The 21838-nt window shown below is 56.7% G+C and overlaps 1 protein-coding gene across 3 annotated transcripts in view; it reads right to left on the reverse strand.

The window, feature by feature from the left end:
- Nucleotides 1–19344, reverse strand: part of cbs (cystathionine-beta-synthase) — a 29626-nt gene extending 10282 nt beyond the window's left edge. Inside the window, exons 1-7 of one of the 3 annotated variants that reach the window (XM_031895905.1) lie at nucleotides 19227–19344; nucleotides 12212–12405; nucleotides 10727–10833; nucleotides 5812–5946; nucleotides 3927–4006; nucleotides 1629–1763; nucleotides 1168–1237 (exon numbers count right to left, since the gene is read on the reverse strand). In XM_031895905.1, the coding sequence (XP_031751765.1) occupies nucleotides 1168–1237; nucleotides 1629–1763; nucleotides 3927–4006; nucleotides 5812–5946; nucleotides 10727–10833; nucleotides 12212–12399 (715 nt within the window). In that variant the 5' untranslated portion in view covers nucleotides 12400–12405; nucleotides 19227–19344. Of the gene's footprint in view, nucleotides 1–1167; nucleotides 1238–1628; nucleotides 1764–3926; nucleotides 4007–5811; nucleotides 5947–10726; nucleotides 10834–12211; nucleotides 12406–15077; nucleotides 15104–19226 lie in introns of those variants that run through there. The other 2 variants (XM_031895906.1, NM_001008170.1) reach the window with 2 other exon arrangements.
- Nucleotides 19345–21838: the final 2494 nt, after the last annotated feature.

Genomic DNA, 21838 nt, shown 5'->3' on the forward strand with positions numbered 1-21838 from the left:
TAGCGCCCACCCACTACTACCCCACACTGTAGCGCCCCCCACTAACTACCCCACACTGTAGCACCCACCCACTAACTACCCCACACTGTAGCGCCCCCCCACTAACTACCCCACACTGTAGCGCCCCCCACTAACTACCCCACACTGTAGCGCCCCCACCCCAGGCCCTAACTACCCCACACTGTAGCGCCCCCCCACTAACTACCCCCACACTGTAGCGCCCCCCCACTAACTACCCCACACTGTAGCGCCCCCCACTAACTACCCCACACTGTAGCGCCCCCCCACTAACTTACCCCACACTGTAGCGCCCCCCACTAACTACCCCACACTGTAGCGCCCCCCACTAACTACCCCACACTGTAGCGCCCCCCCACTAACTACCCCCACACTGTAGCGCCCCCACTAACTACCCACACTGTAGCGCCCCCCACTAACTACTCCACACTGTAGCGCCCCCACTAACTACCCCACACTGTAGCGCCCCCCCACTAACTACCCCCACACTGTAGCGCCCCCCCACTAACTACCCCCACACTGTAGCACCCACTAACTACTCCCACACTGTAGCGCCCCCCCACTAACTACCCCCACACTGTAGCGCCCCCCCACTAACTACCCCACACTGTAGCGCCCCCCCACTAACTACTCCCACACTGTAGCGCCCCCCACTAACTACCCCCACACTGTAGCGCCCCCCACTAACTACCCCACACTGTAGCACCCACTAACTACTCCCACACTGTAGCGCCCCCCCACTAACTACCCCACACTGTAGCGCCCCCCCCACTAACTACCCCACACTGTAGCGCCCCCCACTAACTACCCCCACACTGTAGCGCCCCCCCCACTAACTACCCCCACACTGTAGCACCACTAACTACTCCACACTGTAGCGCCCCCCCCACTAACTACCCCACACTGTAGCGCCCCCCCACTAACTACCCCACACTGTAGCGCCCCCCCACTAACTACCCCACACTGTAGCGCCCCCCCACTAACTACCCCCACACTGTAGCACCCACTAACTACCCCCACACTGTAGCGCCCCCCCACTTACTACCCCCACACTGTAGCACCCACTAACTACCCCCACACTGTAGCACCCACCCACTAACTACCCCACACTGTAGCGCACAAACTACCACCTGGCCCCCCAATACAAACCCTCGCACTGCTGGAGGATCTCCTCGGCTGTACTGTCATAATGAGCGAGGGGGTTACTGGCATTCCGATACTGAAACATAGAAGAGACTTATAGTTACAGCTGCTCTCTAGCCCCCCGACATGGGAACCCCCCCCGACATGGGAACCCCCCCCGACATGGGAACCCCCCCTTCCCTGTACAAAGTGGATACATGTTATTTTAATTTACATGAAATCCATATTTTCTTGTTTATGAAGCAGGATTGGATCATTGTTTTGTTGTAGTTCTATTACAACAATGAGATGTGTATAAACAACCCCCTCTCCCTTCCTTCCCTTGTTCTGTCCGTCTCTGGCAATTCCCTTAATACACTTTGCCTACCAACCCTGGGCAGTGCCCGTCAGTGCCACAACTTGATATCAAGATAGAAATGCCAGCGAGTCGCCTGATTGGCCCAGTGAGACTGTTCCCGCCCCCTCACCTGATCCAGAATATGGGAATTTGGGATCTCGTTCTTCAGCCGCCAAGCAACCCCCACGTGGGACTCCGGCGAATCAAAGCGGGCGTTTGTGGGGGTCCGAACAATCTCAGCCCCGAGGGCACGAAGCACGTCCACCTGTGGAGACCGACACTGTGGCATTCTGGGATACGTGGTACAGGCCGCTCTGCGCACTAACATGGGGTACATGCACCCCTCTTTCCTCTGCTACTTGGGGGTCTCACCTCTCAGCCCCCCACTAATGTTCCATCTGCCTGCTTGTATGAACCCTGCAGCAAGTGGCAACCCCTCCCACGCGGAGCTGCCATACTGTTACGGGCAGCAAACGGCTTCTGGGCATAAGCGCCCACACTCAATCCTACACTCACGTGTGTGAGAGCACACTCATTCTCATACTAATGTATAAGCGCCCACACTCAATCTTACACTCATGTGTGTGAGAGCACACTCATTCTCATACTAATGTATAAGCGCCCACACTCAATCCTACACTCACGTGTGTGAGAGCACACTCATTCTCATACTAATGTATAAGTGCCCACACTCAATCCTACACTCACGTGTGTGAGAGCACACTCATTCTCATACTAATGTATAAGCGCCCACACTCAATCCTACACTCACATGTGTGAGAGCACACTCATTCTCATACTAATGTATAAGCGCCCACACTCAATCCTACACTCACGTGTGTGAGAGCACACTCATTCTCATACTAATGTATAAGCGCCCACACTCAATCCTACACTCACATGTGTGAGAGCACACTCATTCTCATACTAATGTATAAGCGCCCACACTCAGTCTTACACTCACATGTGTGAGAGCACACTCATTCTCATACTAATGTATAAGCGCCCACACTCAATCTTACACTCACATGTGTGAGAGCACACTCATTCTCATACTAATGTATAAGCGCCCACACTCAATCTTACACTCACATGTGTGAGAGCACACTCATTCTCATACTAATGTATAAGCGCCCACACTCAATCTTACACTCACATGTGTGAGAGCACACTCATTCTCATACTAATGTATAAGCGCTCACACTCAATCCTACACTCACATGTGTGAGAGCACACTCATTCTCATACTAATGTATAAGCGCCCACACTCAATCTTACACTCACATGTGTGAGAGCACACTCATTCTCATACTAATGTATAAGCGCCCACACTCAATCCTACACTCACATGTGTGAGAGCAACACTCATTCTCATACTAATGTATAAGCGCCCACACTCAATCTTACACTCACATGTGTGAGAGCACACTCATTCTCATACTAATGTATAAGCGCCCACACTCAATCCTACACTCACATGTGTGAGAGCACACTCATTCTCATACTAATGTATAAGCGCCCACACTCAATCTTACACTCACATGTGTGAGAGCACACTCATTCTCATACTAATGTATAAGCGCCCACACTCAATCCTACACTCACATGTGTGAGAGCACACTCATTCTCATACTAATGTATAAGCGCCCACACTCAATCTTACACTCACATGTGTGAGAGCACACTCATTCTCATACTAATGTATAAGCGCCCACACTCAATCCTACACTCACATGTGTGAGAGCACACTCATTCTCATACTAATGTATAAGCGCCCACACTCAATCTTACACTCACATGTGTGAGAGCACACTCATTCTCATACTAATGTATAAGCGCCCACACTCAATCTTACACTCACATGTGTGAGAGCACACTCATTCTCATACTAATGTATAAGCGCCCACACTCAATCCTACACTCACATGTGTGAGAGCACACTCATTCTCATACTAATGTATAAGCGCCCACACTCAATCTTACACTCACATGTGTGAGAGCACACTCATTCTCATACTAATGTATAAGCGCCCACACTCAATCCTACACTCACATGTGTGAGAGCACACTCATTCTCATACTAATGTATAAGCGCCCACACTCAATCTTACACTCACATGTGTGAGAGCACACTCATTCTCATACTAATGTATAAGCGCCCACACTCAATCCTACACTCACATGTGTGAGAGCACACTCATTCTCATACTAATGTATAAGCGCCCACACTCAATCCTACACTCACATGTGTGAGAGCACACTCATTCTCATACTAATGCATAAGCGCCCACACTCAATCCTACACTCACATGTGTGAGAGCACACTCACATCCTAACACTATACAGTATGGGCACTGAGTGGCCATACTGTACCCCCTGCACACAGTGCCCATACAGCTGGCACAGAAATGCCTTTATGGCCCCCCACCTTCTCCATACTCATCTTCTCCGGCATCACAATGATACAGCGGTACCCCTTTACTGCCGCTGCCAGGGCCAATCCGATTCCTGTAAGGGAGGGAACCATCATTACTGAGTGGGAAACCCGGGAATCCTGTGTAACCTACTGATCTACCCTGTCTGTGCCTCCCATCCCATAATAACCCCAACTGATCTTCTCTATCCATATCTCCTCCCATCCCATAATAACCCCAACTGATCTTCTCTATCCATATCTCCTCCCATCCCATAATAACCCCAACTGGTCTTCTCTATCCATATCCCTCTCCTCCCAGCCCATAATAACCCCAACTGGTCTTCTCTATCCATATCCCTCTCCTCCCATCCCATAATAACCCCAACTGGTCTTCTCTATCCATATCCCTCTCCTCCCATCCCATAATAACCCCAACTGGTCTTCTCTATCCATATCCCTCTCCTCCCATCCCATAATAACCCCAACTGGTCTTCTCTATCCATATCCCTCTCCTCCCATCCCATAATAACCCCAACTGGTCTTCTCTATCCATATCCCTCTCCTCCCATCCCATAATAACCCCAACTGGTCTTCTCTATCCATATCCCTCTCCTCCCATCCCATAATAACCCCAACTGGTCTTCTCTATCCATATCCCTCTCCTCCCATCCCATAATAACCCCAACTGGTCTTCTCTATCCATATCCCTCTCCTCCCATCCCATAATAACCCCAACTGGTCTTCTCTATCCATATCCCTCTCCTCCCATCCCATAATAACCCCAACTGGTCTTCTCTATCCATATCCCTCTCCTCCCATCCCATAATAACCCCAACTGGTCTTCTCTATCCATATCCCTCTCCTCCCATCCCATAATAACCCCAACTGGTCTTCTCTATCCATATCCCTCTCCTCCCATCCCATAATAACCCCAACTGGTCTTCTCTATCCATATCCCTCTCCTCCCATCCCATAATAACCCCAACTGGTCTTCTCTATCCATATCTCCTCCCATCCCATAATAACCCCCAACTGATCTTCTCTATCCATATCCCTCTCCTCCCATCCCATAATAACCCCAACTGGTCTTCTCTATCCATATCCCTCTCCTCCCATCCCATAATAACCCCAACTGGTCTTCTCTATCCATATCTCCTCCCATCCCATAATAACCCCCAACTGATCTTCTCTATCCATATCCCTCTCCTCCCATCCCATAATAACCAAACCAAGGTCCATATGGAGCAGTAACAGAACAATGTGGAGCGAATGATGAGCCAGGAACCCAGTGCCGTTGGGTGTTGGTTTGATGAAGGTTGGTTGATCCAACAAGAGAATGACCCCCAGTGTATGGGAATGTGGCCCCAGGAATGGGCGTCACCCCCAGACCCAATTCCCACCTGGTTGTTCCTTAGTGAGTTCCTTGTCTCTCCGCCCCATTCCCAGCCCCCCCCAGGCCCAGCCCCCCCAGGCCCATTCCCAGCCCCCCCCGGCAGGCTCACCAGTATTCCCAGCCCCCCCCGCCCCATTCCTAGCCCCCCCAGGCCCATTCCCAGCCCCCCCAGGCCCATTCCCAGCCCCCCCCGGCCCATTCCCAGCCCCCCCCAGGCCCATTCCCAGCCCCCCCCGGCCCATTCCCAGCCCCCCCCCCGGCCCATTCCCAGCCCCCCCCCGGCCCATTCCCAGCCCCCCCCCAGGCCCATTCCCAGCCCCCCCCGACCCATTCCCAGCCCCCCCCCGCCCCATTTCCAGCCTCCCCAGGCCCATTCCCAGCCCCCCCCGGCCCATTCCCAGCCCCCCCCGGCCCATTCCCAGCCCCCCCCGGCCCATTCCCAGCCCCCCCCGGCCCATTTCCCAGCCCCCCCGGCCCATTCCCAGCCCCCCCCGGCAGGCTCACCAGTATTCCCAGACGTCGGCTCAATGATGGTGTCTCCCGGCTTGAGGATTCCATCTCTCTCGGCATCTTCCACCATGCGCAGGCTGATCCGATCCTTCACGCTGCCCCCCGCGTTAAAGAACTCACACTTGGCCACTAGGGGGGGGGGGGCAGAAACAGATCAGATGGAGACAGAGCAAGTGAATGGGCAGGGCAGGTACTGTCTGGGACTTGGGGGCAGTTAGACATGAAAGAACCCCCAAACTCAGGAATGGTCTCCTCAGCCTTATTATAAACTATGGGGCCCGATGCTGGTTCTGCCCGGGGCCCAAATGACCCCAATGGGCTGCTGACTGGGTCAGGCGACTGCAGCAAACTATCAACAAAAAACACAAGGATCTTGTATTTACTGTTCCTTTATAGTAAGGGGGGGGGGGTATTTACCTCTCCAGTAGGGTCTATTGCCCAGGTCACTACAGCTGAACACTTTGCTGCCCCCCGGTGCCGGTGTATTGGGATCAGGATCATTTAACCCTTGGATGGTGCCAAGAGACTGGCGGATTGCTAATGTGGTGCCGTTATTTAAATAGGGATCCCGTTCTCAGCCTGAAAACTATAGGCCTGTTAGTCTGACATCAGTAGTAGGAAAGCTTCTGGAAGGGGTAATAAGGGATAGGGTACTTGAATACATTGCAGTTCACAATACTATTAGTTTGTGCCACATGGGTTTATGGGTAACAGATCTTGCCAGACTAATTTAGTTGCCTTTTATGAGGAGGTGAGTAGGAACCTTGATGCTGGAATGGCAGTGGATGGGATCTACTTGGACTTTGCTAAAGCGTTTGATACAGTACCTCACAGAGGGTTAATGATCAAATTAAGGAATATTGGCCTAGAACATAATATTTGTAATTGGATAGAGAACTGGCTGAAGGATAGAGTACAAAGAGTGGGGGAAATGGAACATTTTCTAATTGGGCCAGTGTGGTTAGTGGGTACCGCAGGGGTCAGTCCTTTGCAAGTTACACACTAAATAGTGCAGCGTAGGGGGTTCCTCAGGGTGAGGGCAGTGAGGGGGTTGGGGAATGCCCTGCCGGGGGATGTTGGGTAGGGGGTTCCTCACGGTGAGGGCAGTGAGGGGGGTTGGGGAATGCCCCTGCCGGGGGATGTTGGGTAGGGGGTTCCTCACGGTGAGGGCAGTGAGGGGGTTGGGGAATGCCCTGCCGGGGGATGTTGGGTAGGGGGTTCCTCACGGTGAGGGCAGTGAGGGGGTTGGGGAATGCCCTGCCGGGGGATGTTGGGTAGGGGGTTCCTCACGGTGAGGGGGTTTGGGGGAATGCCCTGCCGGGGGATGTTGGGTAGGGGGTTCCTCACGGTGAGGGGTTGGGGAATGCCCTGCCGGGGGATGTTGGGTAGGGGGTTCCTCACGGTGAGGGCAGTGAGGGGGTTGGGGAATGCCCTGCCGGGGGATGTTGGGTAGGGGGTTCCTCACGGTGAGGGCAGTGAGGGGGTTGGGGAATGCCCTGCCGGGGATGTTGGGTAGGGGGTTCCTCACGGTGAGGGCAGTGAGGGGGTTGGGGAATGCCCTGCCGGGGGATGTTGGGTAGGGGGTTCCTCACGGTGAGGGCAGTGAGGGGGTTGGGGAATGCCCTGCCGGGGGGTGTTGGGTAGGGGGTTCCTCACGGTGAGGGCAGTGAGGGGGTTGGGGAATGCCCTGCGGGGGATGTTGGGTAGGGGGTTCCTCACAGTGAGGGCAGTGAGGGGGTTGGGGAATGCCCTGCCGGGGGATGTTGGGTAGGGGGTTCCTCACAGTGAGGGCAGTGAGGGGGTTGGGGAATGCCCTGCTGGGGGATGTTGGGTAGGGGGTTCCTTCACGGTGAGGGCAGTGAGGGGGTTGGGGAATGCCCTGCCGGGGATGTTGGGTAGGGGGTTCCTCACGGTGAGGGCAGTGAGGGGGTTGGGGAATGCCCTGCTGGGGGATGTTGGGTAGGGGTTCCTCACAGTGAGGGCAGTGAGGGGGTTGGGGAATGCCCTGCCGGGGATGTTGGGTAGGGGGTTCCTCACGGTGAGGGCAGTGAGGGGGTTGGGGAATGCCCTGCCGGGGGATGTTGGGTAGGGGGTTCCTCACGGTGAGGGCAGTGAGGGGGTTGGGGAATGCCCTGCCGGGGGATGTTGGGTAGGGGGTTCCTCACGGTGAGGGCAGTGAGGGGGTTGGGGAATGCCCTGCCGGGGGATGTTGGGTAGGGGGTTCCTCACGGTGAGGGCAGTGAGGGGGTTGGGAATGCCCTGCCGGGGGATGTTGGGTAGGGGGTTCCTCACGGTGAGGGCAGTGAGGGGTTGGGGAATGCCCTGCCGGGGGATGTTGGGTAGGGGGTTCCTCACGGTGAGGGGCAGTGAGGGGGTTGGGAATGCCCTGCCGGGGGATGTTGGGTAGGGGGTTCCTCACGGTGAGGGCAGTGAGGGGGTTGGGAATGCCCTGCCGGGGGATGTTGGGTAGGGGGTTCCTCACGGTGAGGGCAGTGAGGGGGTTGGGGAATGCCCTGCCGGGGGTGTTGGGTAGGGGTTCCTCACGGTGAGGGCAGTGAGGGGGTTGGGGAATGCCCTGCCGGGGGGTGTTGGGTAGGGGGTTCCTCACGGTGAGGGCAGTGAGGGGGTTGGGGAATGCCCTGCCGGGGGATGTTGGGTAGGGGTTCCTCATGGTGAGGGCAGTGAGGGGGTTGGGGAATGCCCTGCCGGGGGATGTTGGGTAGGGGGTTCCTCACGGTGAGGGCAGTGAGGGGGTTGGGGAATGCCCTGCCGGGGGATGTTGGGTAGGGGGTTCCTCACGGTGAGGGCAGTGAGGGGGTTGGGGAATGCCCTGCCGGGGGATGTTGGGTAAGGGGTTCCTCACGGTGAGGGCAGTGAGGGGGTTGGGGAATGCCCTGCCGGGGGGTGTTGGGGGGCAGATACTATTAATGCCTATAAGAGGGGGCCCCTCAGTGGGTGCTGTACCCCAGGGCAGAAGGAATCCGCGTGTATAACCCCTGGGGCAGCTCCGGCCAATAGAACGGTGACACCTTGTGGCTAAATACCCAAAGCAAATATTTACCCTCCCTATTTATATGCGCAGCCCCACGGGGCAAAAGGGTAAGTAAACAGCAGCCTGTGTTATAATGTTCCACCCTGGAAAGAACTGTCTGAGGGGCCTACGGGGCCAGCAGGGGAACGACCAGTAGGGCCACACTACGCCCGGGGGGGCCACACTACACCCGGGGGGGCCACACAACGCCCGGGGGGGCCACACAATGCCTCGGGGGGCGCCACACAACGCCTCGGGGGGGCCACACTACGCCCGGGGGGGCCCACACTACGCCTCGGGGGGGCCACACTACGCCCGGGGGGGGCCACACTACGCCCGGGGGGGCCACACTACGCCCGGGGGGGCCACACAACGCCGGGGGGGGCCACACAACGCCCGGGGGGGGCCACACTACGCCTCGGGGGGCGCCACACAACGCCCGGGGGGGCCACACAACGCCCGGGGGGGCTACACAACGCCTCGGGGGGCGCCACACAACGCCCGGGGGGCCACACAACGCCTCGGGGGGGCCACACAACGCCCGGGGGGGGGGGCCACACAACCCCAGGCTGCAGCTGCCAAGTCTTTTACCCTCCATAAAAGAATTTAGAGTTTGGGAGCCTTGGCATTAACCCCTTAATGTAGGGTATTTGGGCCTCCCAGCAGCCCCCCCCCCCACCCTTGGTTTACTAACTGGGGTATTTAGCCTCTGAGTTACCCCCCCTCACATTGCAGCTGCAGCCAGAAGCAGAGAGATGCGCAACTCCATGCAGCCAGTGGTTTAACTAATGAGATTAGCCACAGTGGGGCCGGGGGGAACCTCACATACCCCCCCCCCCGCCCCCAGGAAAATGCCCCATAGGGGGTGTGGCTTAATATTTAAAATAACGGCTTCTGAGTCAGTTCTTGACTCAAACAGACAAGGGTTGGTGGGTCGGAAGGAGGAGCCAAGACAGAGAACGGCCTGAGCTATGGGGGGGGGATGTGGGGGTGAGGTTAGATGGGGGCTCAGACTTTGGGGGGGGGGATGTGGGGGTGAGGTTAGATGGGGGCTCAGACTTTGGGGGGGGGATGTGGGGGTGAGGTTAGATGGGGGCTCAGACTTTGGGGGGGGGAATGTGGGGATGAGGTTAGATGGGGGCTCAGACTTTGGGGGGGGGAATGTGGGGGTGAGGTTAGATGGGGGCTCAGACTTTGGGGGGGGAATGTGGGGGTGAGGTTAGATGGGGGCTCAGACTTTGGGGGGGGAATGTGGGGGTGAGGTTAGATGGGGGCTCAGACTTTGGGGGGGGGGGAATGTGGGGATGAGGTTAGATGGGGGCTCAGACTTTGGGGGGGGGAATGTGGGGGTGAGGTTAGATGGGGGCTCAGACTTTGGGGGGGGGAATGTGGGGGTGAGGTTAGATGGGGGCTCAGACTTTGGGGGGGGAATGTGGGGGTGAGGTTAGATGGGGGCTCAGACTTTGGGGGGGGGGAATGTGGGGATGAGGTTAGATGGGGGCTCAGACTTTGGGGGGGGGGGGGAATGTGGGGGTGAGGTTAGATGGGGGCTCAGACTTGGGGGGGGAATGTGGGGGTGAGGTTAGATGGGGGCTCAGACTTTGGGGGGGGGGGAATGTGGGGTGAGGTTAGATGGGGGCTCAGACTTTGGGGGGGGAATGTGGGGTGAGGTTAGATGGGGGCTCAGACTTTGGGGGGGGGGAATGTGGGGTGAGGTTAGATGGGGCTCAGACTTGGGGGGGGAATGTGGGGTGAGGTTAGATGGGGGCTCAGACTTGGGGGGGAATGTGGGGGTGAGGTTAGATGGGGGCTCAGACTTTGGGGGGGGGGCCCAAAGCCAAAATGCAACACAAATGTGACACAAAGGGAGAAACTCACGCAGTTCGCACTTCAGCCCAAATCTCCTCCCGATCTGATTGATCCGAACCAGCGGGGTGTCCCCGATCTTCTGCAGGATACTGGGCAGGATCCGGGGCCGCTCACTCCTGGGGGGCAGGTACAGAACATTTACATTCAGGGGGTTCTCCCATGGTATTTATGGGGCGCTGGGGGTTATATGGGGGTCACTCCAACTTGCAGCGCAGCAGTAAAGTGTGCCTGAGTCTGAGCTTTCAGCCAGCGCTACACATTAGAACTGCTTTCAGCTAACCTATTGTTTCTCCTACTCCCATGTAACTGGAGGAGTCCCAAGCCGGACTTGGATTTCTTACTATTGAGTGCTATTCTGATACCTACTGGGAGCTGCTATCTTGCTCCCTTCCCATTGTTCTGCTGATCGGCTGCTGGGGGTGAGGGGGGGGATATCACTCCGACTTGCAGCGCAGCAGTAAAGTGTGCCTGAGTCTGAGCTTTCAGCCAGCGCTACACATTAGAACTGCTTTCAGCTAACCTATTGTTTCTCCTACTCCCATGTAACTGGAGGAGTCCCAAGCCGGACTTGGATTTCTTACTATTGACTGCTATTCTGATACCTACTGGGAGCTGCTATCTTGCTCCCTTCCCATTGTTCTGCTGATCGGGCTGCTGGGGGGGGGGGGGGGATATCACTCCAACTTGCAGCGCAGCAGTAAAGTGTGCCTGAGTCTGAGCTTTCAGCCAGCGCTACACATTAGAACTGCTTTCAGCTAACCTATTGTTTCTCCTACTCCCATGTAACTGGAGGAGTCCCAAGCCGGACTTGGATTTCTTACTATTGAGTGCTATTCTGATACCTACTGGGAGCTGCTATCTTGCTCCCTTCCCATTGTTCTGCTGATCGGCTGCTGGGGGTGAGGGTGGGATATCACTCCAACTTGCAGCGCAGCAGCAAAGTGTGACTGAAGTTTATCAGAGCACAGGTCACATGGCTGTGGCACCCTGGGAAATGAAGGATATGGCCCCATAAAATTATATATAAAAAAAAATCAGGAATGCCGATGCCCAGCCAGACCCTTATTTCCCTCAGAACACAAACACCCAAGGAAAGGCGTGGCCAAGCCAGACAGCCACTCCCTGGGGCACAAACACCCAAGGAAAGGCGTGGCCAAGCCAGACAGCCACTCCCTGGGGCACAAACACCCAAGGAAAGGCGTGGCCAAGCCAGACAGCCACTCCCTGGGGCACAAACACCCAAGGAAAGGCGTGGCCAAGCCAGACAGCCACTCCCTGGGGCACAAACACCCAAGGAAAGGCGTGGCCAAGCCAGACAGCCACTCCCTGGGGGCACAAACACCCAAGGAAAGGCGTGGCCAAGCCAGACAGCCACTCCCTGGGGCACAAACACCCAAGGAAAGGTGTGGCCAAGCCAGACAGCCACTCCCTGGGGCACAAACACCCAAGGAAAGGCGTGGCCAAGCCAGACAGCCCCTCCCTGGGGGCACTTACAGTTCCACGTGGTGATGGGGCGAGTCGCTCTGGGCCTTTCCCAGTTGCCAGGTGCACTTGCTGGGCAAGTCTGGCCGAATCCATTTCCTGTCTGCACTAAGCTCCGCCTTCACGTTGCCATTGGTCGCATGGCTTTCCTTATGGTGAGGGCAGGAGGCAGAATCAGTGGTGGGTGGCACAGCCGGCATAATGACCTGTGGGGGCAAAAGGGTAAGTGGGGTAAGTAGGGCAGTCATACCTCCCAACTGTCCCGCTTTTCATGGCGCATCCCGCTGTGTATGGGGGGCTCCTGTATATGGGGGGGCTCCTGTGTATGGGGGGCTCCTGTATATGGGGGGGCTCCTGTGTATGGGGGGGGCTCCTGTGTATGGGGGGCTCCTGTGTATGGGGGGGCTCCTGTGTATGGGGGGCTCCTGTGTATGGGGGGCTCCTGTGTATGGGGGGGCTCCTGTGTATGGGGGGGCTCCTGTGTATGGGGGGGCTCCTGTGTATGGGGGGCTCCTGTGTATGGGGGGCTCCTGTGTATGGGGGGCAAAACTGGTACTTAGTTATAACTGACTGCCTTCTCTCTATATTTGTATTTATATGTAGGAGTTGCTATATTGTTTCCCTTAGGTAGTACAGTATGGGGCGTGGCCACAAAAGTGGGCATGGTCAAAAATTTGCCGCGCTGCACCAAAACTTTTTCTCCCTCTTTTTATTTTTCAAATGTTGGGAGGTATGGGGCAGTTGGGGGTAATAGAGGGGGGCACATTTCTATTATAAGGAGAATCTCACAAATGGGTTTATAGGGAACTAAACTCTGCGCTGGGCCCCTGGGGCCCCGGGTTTGATTCCAGCCAGGGCAAAATCTACAGGGTGTGTACCCCAGTTCCCCCCACACCCCAAATACATACAGGCTCGGGTGTGTATATGCCCCCCCCCCCCATGTCTGTGTGAGTTTCCTCCAGGTACCCCAGTTCCCCCCACACCCCAAATACATACAGGCTCGGGTGTGTATATGCCCCCCCCCATGTCTGTGTGAGTTTCCTCCAGGTACCCCAGTTTCCCCCCACACCCCAAATACATACAGGCTCGGGTGTGTATATGCCCCCCCCCCCCATGTCTGTGTGAGTTTCCTCCAGGTACCCCAGTTCCCCCCACACCCCAAATACATACAGGCTCGGGTGTGTATATGCCCCCCCCCCATGTCTGTGTGAGTTTCCTCCAGGTACCCCAGTTCCCCCCACACCCCAAATACATACAGGCTCGGGTGTGTATATGCCCCCCCCCCCCCATGTCTGTGTGAGTTTCCTCCAGGTACCCCAGTTCCCCCCACACCCCAAATACATACAGGCAGGTTACTGGGTGTGTAATTTATATATATATAGGGTAATAATCATGTATGGGGCAGGAGGGGAAGGATTTGGAGAGAAGAGGGTGTATGTAGGGAGGAGAGGGGGGATGTAGGGAGGAGAGGGGGGATGCAGGGAGGAGAGGGGGGATAAGAGGGGGGATGCAGGTATAAGTGGGGGGACGCAGGGATAAGAGGGGGGGACGCAGGGATAAGAGGGGGGGACGCAGGCATAAGAGGGGGGGACGCAGGCATAAGAGGGGGGGACGCAGGCATAAGAGGGGGGGGACGCAGGGATAAGAGGGGGGGGACGCAGGGATAAGAGGGGGGGACGCAGGGATAAGAGGGGGGATGCAGGGATAAGAGGGGGGGATGCAGGGATAAGAGGGGGGGACGCAGGGATAAGAGGGGGGGGGATAAGAGGGGGCGGGATAAGAGGGGGGGGGATAAGAGGGGGAGGGACGCAGGGATAAGAGGGGGACGCAGGGATAAGAGGGGGACGCAGGGATAAGAGGGGGATAAGAGGGGGGACGCAGGGATAAGAGGGGGATAAGAGGGGGGACGCAGGGATAAGAGGGGGATAAGAGGTGGGGACGCAGGGATAAGAGGGGGGACGCAGGGATAAGAGGGGGATAAGAGGGGGGACGCAGGGATAAGAGGGGGACGCCAGGGATAAGAGGGGGGGACGCAGGGATAAGAGGGGGGAACGCAGGGATAAGAGGGGGAACGCAGGGATTAAGAGGGGGGAACGCAGGGATAAGAGGGGGATGCAGGGATAAGAGGGGGGGATGCAGGGATAAGAGGGGGGGAACGTAGGGATAAGAGGGGGGACGCAGGGATAAGAGGGGGGGAACGTAGGGATAAGAGGGGGGACGCAGGGATAAGAGGGGGGGAACGTAGGGATAAGAGGGGGGGAACGTAGGGATAAGAGGGGGACGCAGGATAAGAGGGGGGACGCAGGGATAAGAGGGGGGACGCAGGGATAAGAGGGGGGACGCAGGGATAAGAGGGGGGACGCAGGGATAAGAGGGGGGGACGCAGGGATAAGAGGGGGGGACGCAGGGATAAGAGGGGGGACGCAGGGATAAGAGGGGGGACGCAGGGATAAGAGGGGGGACGCAGGGATAAGAGGGGGGACGCAGGGATAAGAGGGGGACGCAGGATAAGAGGGGGGACGCAGGGATAAGAGGGGGGGACGCAGGGATAAGAGGGGGACGCAGGGATAAGAGGGGGGACGCAGGGATAAGAGGGGGGATGCAGGGGATAAGAGGGGGGGACGCAGGGATAAGAGGGGGGACGCAGGGATAAGAGGGGGGAACGTAGGGGGATAAGAGGGGGACGCAGGGATAAGAGGGGGGACGCAGGGATAAGAGGGGGACGCAGGGATAAGAGGGGGGGAACGTAGGGATAAGAGGGGGGACGCAGGGATAAGAGGGGGGACGCAGGGATAAGAGGGGGGACGCAGGGATAAGAGGGGGGGAACGTAGGGATAAGAGGGGGGATGCACCCCCACCCATACTAGCTCATACTCACCCCCACCCCCAATCACTCAGTAGGAGAGGTAACCAGCGGGCAAGTAATAAACCAGATGGTTGAGTTCCCACCCCCCTCCCCGGAGGCAGTTGGCACAGTCTGATCCTCATGGCGCCGCCCCCTGGGAAAGTGCTGAGTAATCGCACATGGGGTTTGTCTGCAGCAAAACAAACATTTACCCCCCCCCCCCCCCCCCGGCAATACTGGGCTGGCTCGCTGAGCATGCTGGGAAATTCTGGCATATATAGGTATATATAGGGGCAGGGAGAGTATACAGGGGCTGTTGCACATAGGGGGCAGGGGGCAATAGTGCACTGCAGCTTAGGGCTGTTGGACAGCACCAGAGGGGCAAGTTGGGGGCAATAGGAGGATTATGGCAGTAGCAGATGGCAGGCTGGGGTATAGGGGCAGCACCTTAAGTACCAGAATGTGGTATTGGGGCAATACTAGGGGGATAATAAGGGTATTGGGGCAGTACTAAGGGGATAATAAGGGTATTGGGGCAGTACTAAGGGGATAATAAGGGTATTGGGGCAGTACTAAGGGGATAATAAGGGTATTGGGGCAGTACTAAGGGGATAATAAGGGTATTGGGGCAGTACTAAGGGTATAATAAGGGTATTGGGGCAATACTAAGGGTATAATAAGGGTATTGGGGCAGTACTAAGGGTATAATAAGGGTATTGGGGCAGTACTAAGGGGATAATAAGGGTATAGGGGCAATACCGGGGGGATAATAGGGGTAAAGGGGCAGTACCAGAGGGGCAATAGGGGTATAGAGGCAGTACCAGAGGGGCAATAGGGGTATAGGGGCAGTATCAGAGGGGTAATAGGGGCAGTACCGGAGAGGTAATAGGGGCAGTACCGGAGAGGTAATAGGGGCAGTACCGGAGGGGTAATAGGGGCAGTACCGGAGGGTAATAGGGGCAGTACCGGAGGGTAATAGGGGCAGTACCGGAGAGATAATAGGGGCAGTGACCGGAGGGTAATAGGGGGCAGTACCGGAGAGATAATAGGGGCAGTACCGGAGGGGTAATAGGGGCAGTACCGGAAAGGTAATAGGGGCAGTACCGGAGGGGTAATAGGGGCAAGTACCGGAGGGGTAATAGGGCAGTACCGGAGGGGTAACAGGGGCAAGTACCGGAGGGTAACAGGGGCAGTACCAGAGGGGTAACAGGGGCAGTACCGGAGGGTAATAGGGGCGAGTACCGCGAGAGATAATAGGGGCAGTACCGGAGGGGTAATAGGGGCAGTACCGGAGGGGTAATAGGGGCAGTACCGGAGGGGTAATAGGGGTATAGGGGCAATACCGGGGGTTAATAAGGGTATAGGGGCAATACCAGGGGGATAATAAGGGGATAGGGGCAGTACCGGAGGGGTAATAGGGGCAGTAACGGAGGGGTAATAGGGGTATAGGGGCAATACCGGGGGTTAATAAGGGTATAGGGGCAATACCAGGGGGATAATAAGGGGATAGGGGCAGTACCGGAGGGGTAATAGGGGCAGTACCGGAGGGTAATAGGGGCAGTACCAGAGGGGTAATAGGGGTATAGGGGCAATACCGGGGGTTAATAAGGGTATAGGGGCAATACCAGGGGGATAATAAGGGGATAGGGGCAGTACCGGAGGGGTAATAGGGGCAGTAACGGAGGGGTAATAGGGGTATAGGGGCATTACCAGAGGGGTAATAGGGGCAGAGAGAGGGGTAATAGGGGCAGACAGGAGGGGTAATAGGGGCAGTACCGGAGAGATAATAGGGGCAGTACCGGAAAGGTAATAGGGGCAGTACCGGAGGGGTAATAGGGGCAGTACCGGAGAGATAATAGGGGCAGTACCGGAGGGGTAATAGGGGCAGTACCGGAGGGGTAATAGGGGCAGTACCGGAGAGGTAATAGGGGCAGTACCGGAGAGGTAATAGGGGCAGTACCGGAGGGGTAATAGGGGCAGTACCGGAGGGTTAATAGGGGCAGTACCGGAGAGGTAATAGGGGCAGTACCGGAGAGGTAATAGGGGCAGTACCGGAGAGGTAATAGGGGCAGTACCGGAGAGGTAATAGGGGCAGTACCGGAGAGGTAATAGGGGCAGTACCGGAGAGGTAATAGGGGCAGTACCGGAGAGGTAATAGGGCAGTACCGGAGAGATAATGGGGCAGTACCGGAAAGGTAATAGGGGCAGTACCGGAGGGGTAATAGGGGCAGTACCGGAGGGGTAATAGGGGCAGTACCGGAGGGGTAATAGGGGCAGTACCGGAGGGGTAATAGGGGCAGTACCGGAGAGATAATAGGGGCAGTACCGGAGGGGTAATAGAGGCAGTACCGGAGGGGTAATAGGGGTATAGGGGCAATACCGGGGTTAATTAGGGTATAGGGGCAATACCAGGGGGATAATAAGGGGATAGGGGCAGTACCGGAGGGGTAATAGGGGCAGTACCGGAGGGGTAATAGGGGCAGTACCAGAGGGGTAATAGGGGCAGTACCGGAGGGGTAATAGGGGCAGTACCGGAGGGGTAATAGGGGCAGTACCGGAGGGGTAATAGGGGCAGTACCAGAGGGGTAATAGGGGTATAGGGGCAATACCGGGGGTTAATAAGGGTATAGGGGCAATACCAGGGGGATAATAAGGGGATAGGGGCAGTACCGGAGGGTAATAGGGGCAGTAACGGAGGGGTAATAGGGGTATAGGGCATTACCAGAGGGGTAATAGGGGCAGAGAGAGGGGTATAGGGGCAGAGAGAGGGGTAATAGGGGCAGAGAGAGGGGTAATAGGGGCAGAGAGAGGGCTAATAGGGGCAGAGAGAGGGGTATAGGGGCAGAGAGAGGGGTATAGGGGCAGAGAGAGGGGTAATAGGGGCAGAGAGAGGGCTAATAGGGGCAGAGAGAGGGCTAATAGGGGCAGAGAGAGGGCTAATAGGGGCAGAGAGAGGGGTAATAGGGGCAGAGAGAGGGGTATAGGGGCAGAGAGAGGGGCAATAGGGGCAGAGAGAGGGGTAATAGGGGCAGAGAGAGGGGTATAGGGGCAGACAGAGGGGTAATAGGGGCAGAGAGAGGGGTAATAGGGGCAGAGAGAGGGGTAATAGGGGCAGAGAGAGGGGTATAGGGGCAGAGAGAGGGGCAATAGGGGTAATAGGGGCAGAGAGAGGAGTAATAGGGGCAGAGAGAGGGGCAATAGGGGTAATAGGGGCAGAGAGAGGGGCAATAGGGGTAATAGGGGCAGAGAGAGGGGCAATAGGGGTAATAGGGGCAGAGAGAGGGGCAATAGGGGTAATAGGGGCAGAGAGAGGGGCAATAGGGGTAATAGGGGCAGACAGAGGGGCAATAGAGACAGAGGGATAATAGGGGTAATAGGGGCAGACAGAGGGGTAATAGGGGCAATAGGGGCAGAGAGAGGGGTAATAGGGGTAATAGGGGCAGACAGAGGGGCAATAGAGACAGAGGGGCAATAGGGGTAATAGGGGCAGACAGAGGGGTAATAGGGGCAGACAGAGGGGCAATAGAGACAGAGGGGTAATAGGGGCAGAGAGAGGGGTAATAGGGGTAATAGGGGCAGAGAGAGGGGTAATAGGGGTAATAGGGGCAGACAGAGGGGCAATAGGGGTAATAGGGGCAGAGAGAGGGGTAATAGGGGTATAGGGGCAGAGAGAGGGGCAATAGGGGTATAGGGGCAGAGAGAGGGGTAATAGGGGCAGAGAGAGGGGTAATAGGGGCAGACAGAGGGGCAATAGAGACAGAGGGGCAATAGGGGTAATAGGGGTATAGGGGCAGAGAGAGGGGCAATAGAGACAGACAGAGGGGCAATAGAGACAGAGGGGCAATAGAGACAGAGGGGCAATAGAGACAGACAGAGTGGCAATAGAGACAGACAGAGGGGCAATAGAGACAGAGGGGCAATAGAGACAGAGGGGCAATAGAGACAGAGGGGCAATAGAGACAGAGGGGCAATAGAGACAGAGGGGCAATAGAGACAGAGGGGCAATAGAGACAGAGGGGCAATAGAGACAGAGGGGTAATAGAGACAGAGGGGCAATAGAGACAGACAGAGTGGCAATAGAGACAGACAGAGGGGCAATAGAGACAGAGGGGCAATAGAGACAGAGGGGCAATAGAGACAGAGGGGCAATAGAGACAGAGGGGCCCCACACGCAGCTCTCACCTCTCGGGCAGGTTCCAGTCTCTCCCAGCGCTGCGGTCTCTCCGGTTCCCTCAGATTCACGCTTGGAGCTCACAGAGAGCTGATTGGCTGGAGGAGCGGGGGCGGGTACCCCTCCCACCCTATTGGTGCTCGCAGAGGCGGTGCCATACAGCGGCTGAGCTGATTGGCTAGAGGCTTGGAGGTCTGTCCGGGTCTTAGCGAACCAGTGAAACCAATGAGGTACGAGGGGGCGTGTCCCAAAGTCTTTGCCCATGTGACCCGGAGACGCTGCGTTTAAAGGGACCGTGAGCTTCGTCATCGTGATTTGTACCGAGTGTGAGTGTGAGTGTGAGTGTGAGTGTGAGTGTGAGTGTGAGTGTGAGTGTGAGTGTGAGTGGGACCGCTACTGGCCCCTTTACCTCATTCCCGGGGCGCACTCACACACATTGGGGGGGGCTGCTGGGGCCCATTTTTTTTTTTTTTTGCAGAATGACGCAATAGCGGCTGTTACGTCACTGGAGGTGTGGCCAAGATGCATTGGGGTCACTAAATGTGGGTCAGAACCTCTGATAAACTTCCCAACCCACATGGGTCTCCCAGTACCTCTGGCACCGCCTGTCTCTGCCCCTCACTTGCCCCCAGCAGGGTAACAGTAAGGATAATGTGCCCTCCCACCCCCACTGTAAGGGATACTGTGCCCTCCCACCCCCACTGTAAGGGATACTGTACCCTCCCACCCCCACTGTAAGGGATAATGTGCCCTCCCACCCCACTGTAAGGGATACTGTACCCTCCCACCCCCACTGTAAGGGATAATGTGCCCTCCCACCCCCACTGTAAGGGATACTGTACCCTCCCACCCCCACTGTAAGGGATAATGTGCCCTCCCACCCCCACTGTAAGGGATAATGTGCCCTCCCACCCCCACTGTAAGGGATAATGTACCCTCCCACCCCCACTGTAAGGGGTAATGTACCCTCCCACCCCCACTGTAAGGGATACTGTACCCTCCCACCCCCACTGTAAGGGATAATGTGCCCTCCCACCCCCACTGTAAGGGATAATGTGCCCTCCCACCCCCACTGTAAGGGATAATGTGCCCTCCCACCCCCACTGTAAGGGATAATGTGCCCTCCCACCCCCACTGTAAGGGATAATGTACCCTCCCACCCCCACTGTAAGGGGTAATGTACCCTCCCACCCCCACTGTAAGGGGTAATGTACCCTCCCACCCCCACTGTAAGGGATACTGTACCCTCCCACCCCCACTGTAAGGGATACTGTACCCTCCCACCCCCACTGTAAGGGGTAATGTACCCTCCCACCCCCACTGTAAGGGGATACTGTGCCCTCCCACCCCCACTGTAAGGGATAATGTGCCCTCCCACCCCCACTGTAAGGGATAATGTGCCCTCCCACCCCCACTGTAAGGGATAATGTGCCCTCCCACCCCCACTGTAAGGGATAATGTGCCCTCCCACCCCACTGTAAGGATAATGTGCCCTCCCACCCCACTGTAAGGGATAATGTGCCCTCCCACCCCCACTGTAAGGGATAATGTGCCCTCCCACCCCCACTGTAAGGGATAATGTGCCCTCCCACCCCCACTGTAAGGGATAATGTGGCCCTCCCACCCCCACTGTAAGGGATAATGTGCCCTCCCACCCCCACTGTAAGGGATAATGTGCCCTCCCACCCCCACTGTAAGGGATACTGTGCCTCCCACCCCCACTGTAAGGGATAATGTGCCCTCCCACCCCACTGTAAGGGATAATGTGCCCTCCCACCCCCACTGTAAGGGATAATGTGCCCTCCCACCCCCCACTGTAAGGGTAATGTGCCCTCCCACCCCCACTGTAAGGGATAATGTACCCTCCCACCCCCACTGTAAGGGATACTGTACCCTCCCACCCCACTGTAAGGGTAATGTACCCTCCCACCCCCACTGTAAGGGATACTGTGCCCTCCCACCCCCACTGTAAGGGATAATGTGGCCCTCCCACCCCCACTGTAAGGATAATGTGCCCTCCCACCCCCACTGTAAGGGATAATGTGCCCTCCCACCCCCACTGTAAGGGATAATGTGCCCTCCCACCCCCACTGTAAGGGATAATGTGCCCTCCCACCCCCACTGTAAGGGATACTGTACCCTCCCACCCCCACTGTAAGGGATACTGTACCCTCCCACCCCACTGTAAGGGATACTGTACCCTCCCACCCCCACTGTAAGGGATAATGTGCCCTCCCACCCCCACTGTAAGGGATAATGTGCCCTCCCACCCCCACTGTAAGGGATAATGTGCCCTCCCACCCCACTGTAAGGGGTAATGTACCCTCCCACCCCCACTGTAAGGGATACTGTACCCTCCCACCCCCACTGTAAGGGATAATGTGCCCTCCCACCCCCACTGTAAGGGATAATGTGCCCTCCCACCCCACTGTAAGGGATAATGTGCCCTCCCACCCCCACTGTAAGGGATACTGTACCCTCCCACCCCCACTGTAAGGGATAATGTGCCCTCCCACCCCCACTGTAAGGGATAATGTGCCCTCCCACCCCCACTGTAAGGGATAATGTGGCCCTCCCACCCCCACTGTAAGGGGTAATGTACCCTCCCACCCCACTGTAAGGG

This window comes from Xenopus tropicalis, chromosome 2, assembly GCF_000004195.4.
Source record: "Xenopus tropicalis strain Nigerian chromosome 2, UCB_Xtro_10.0, whole genome shotgun sequence".
Taxonomy (NCBI): domain Eukaryota; kingdom Metazoa; phylum Chordata; class Amphibia; order Anura; family Pipidae; genus Xenopus; species Xenopus tropicalis.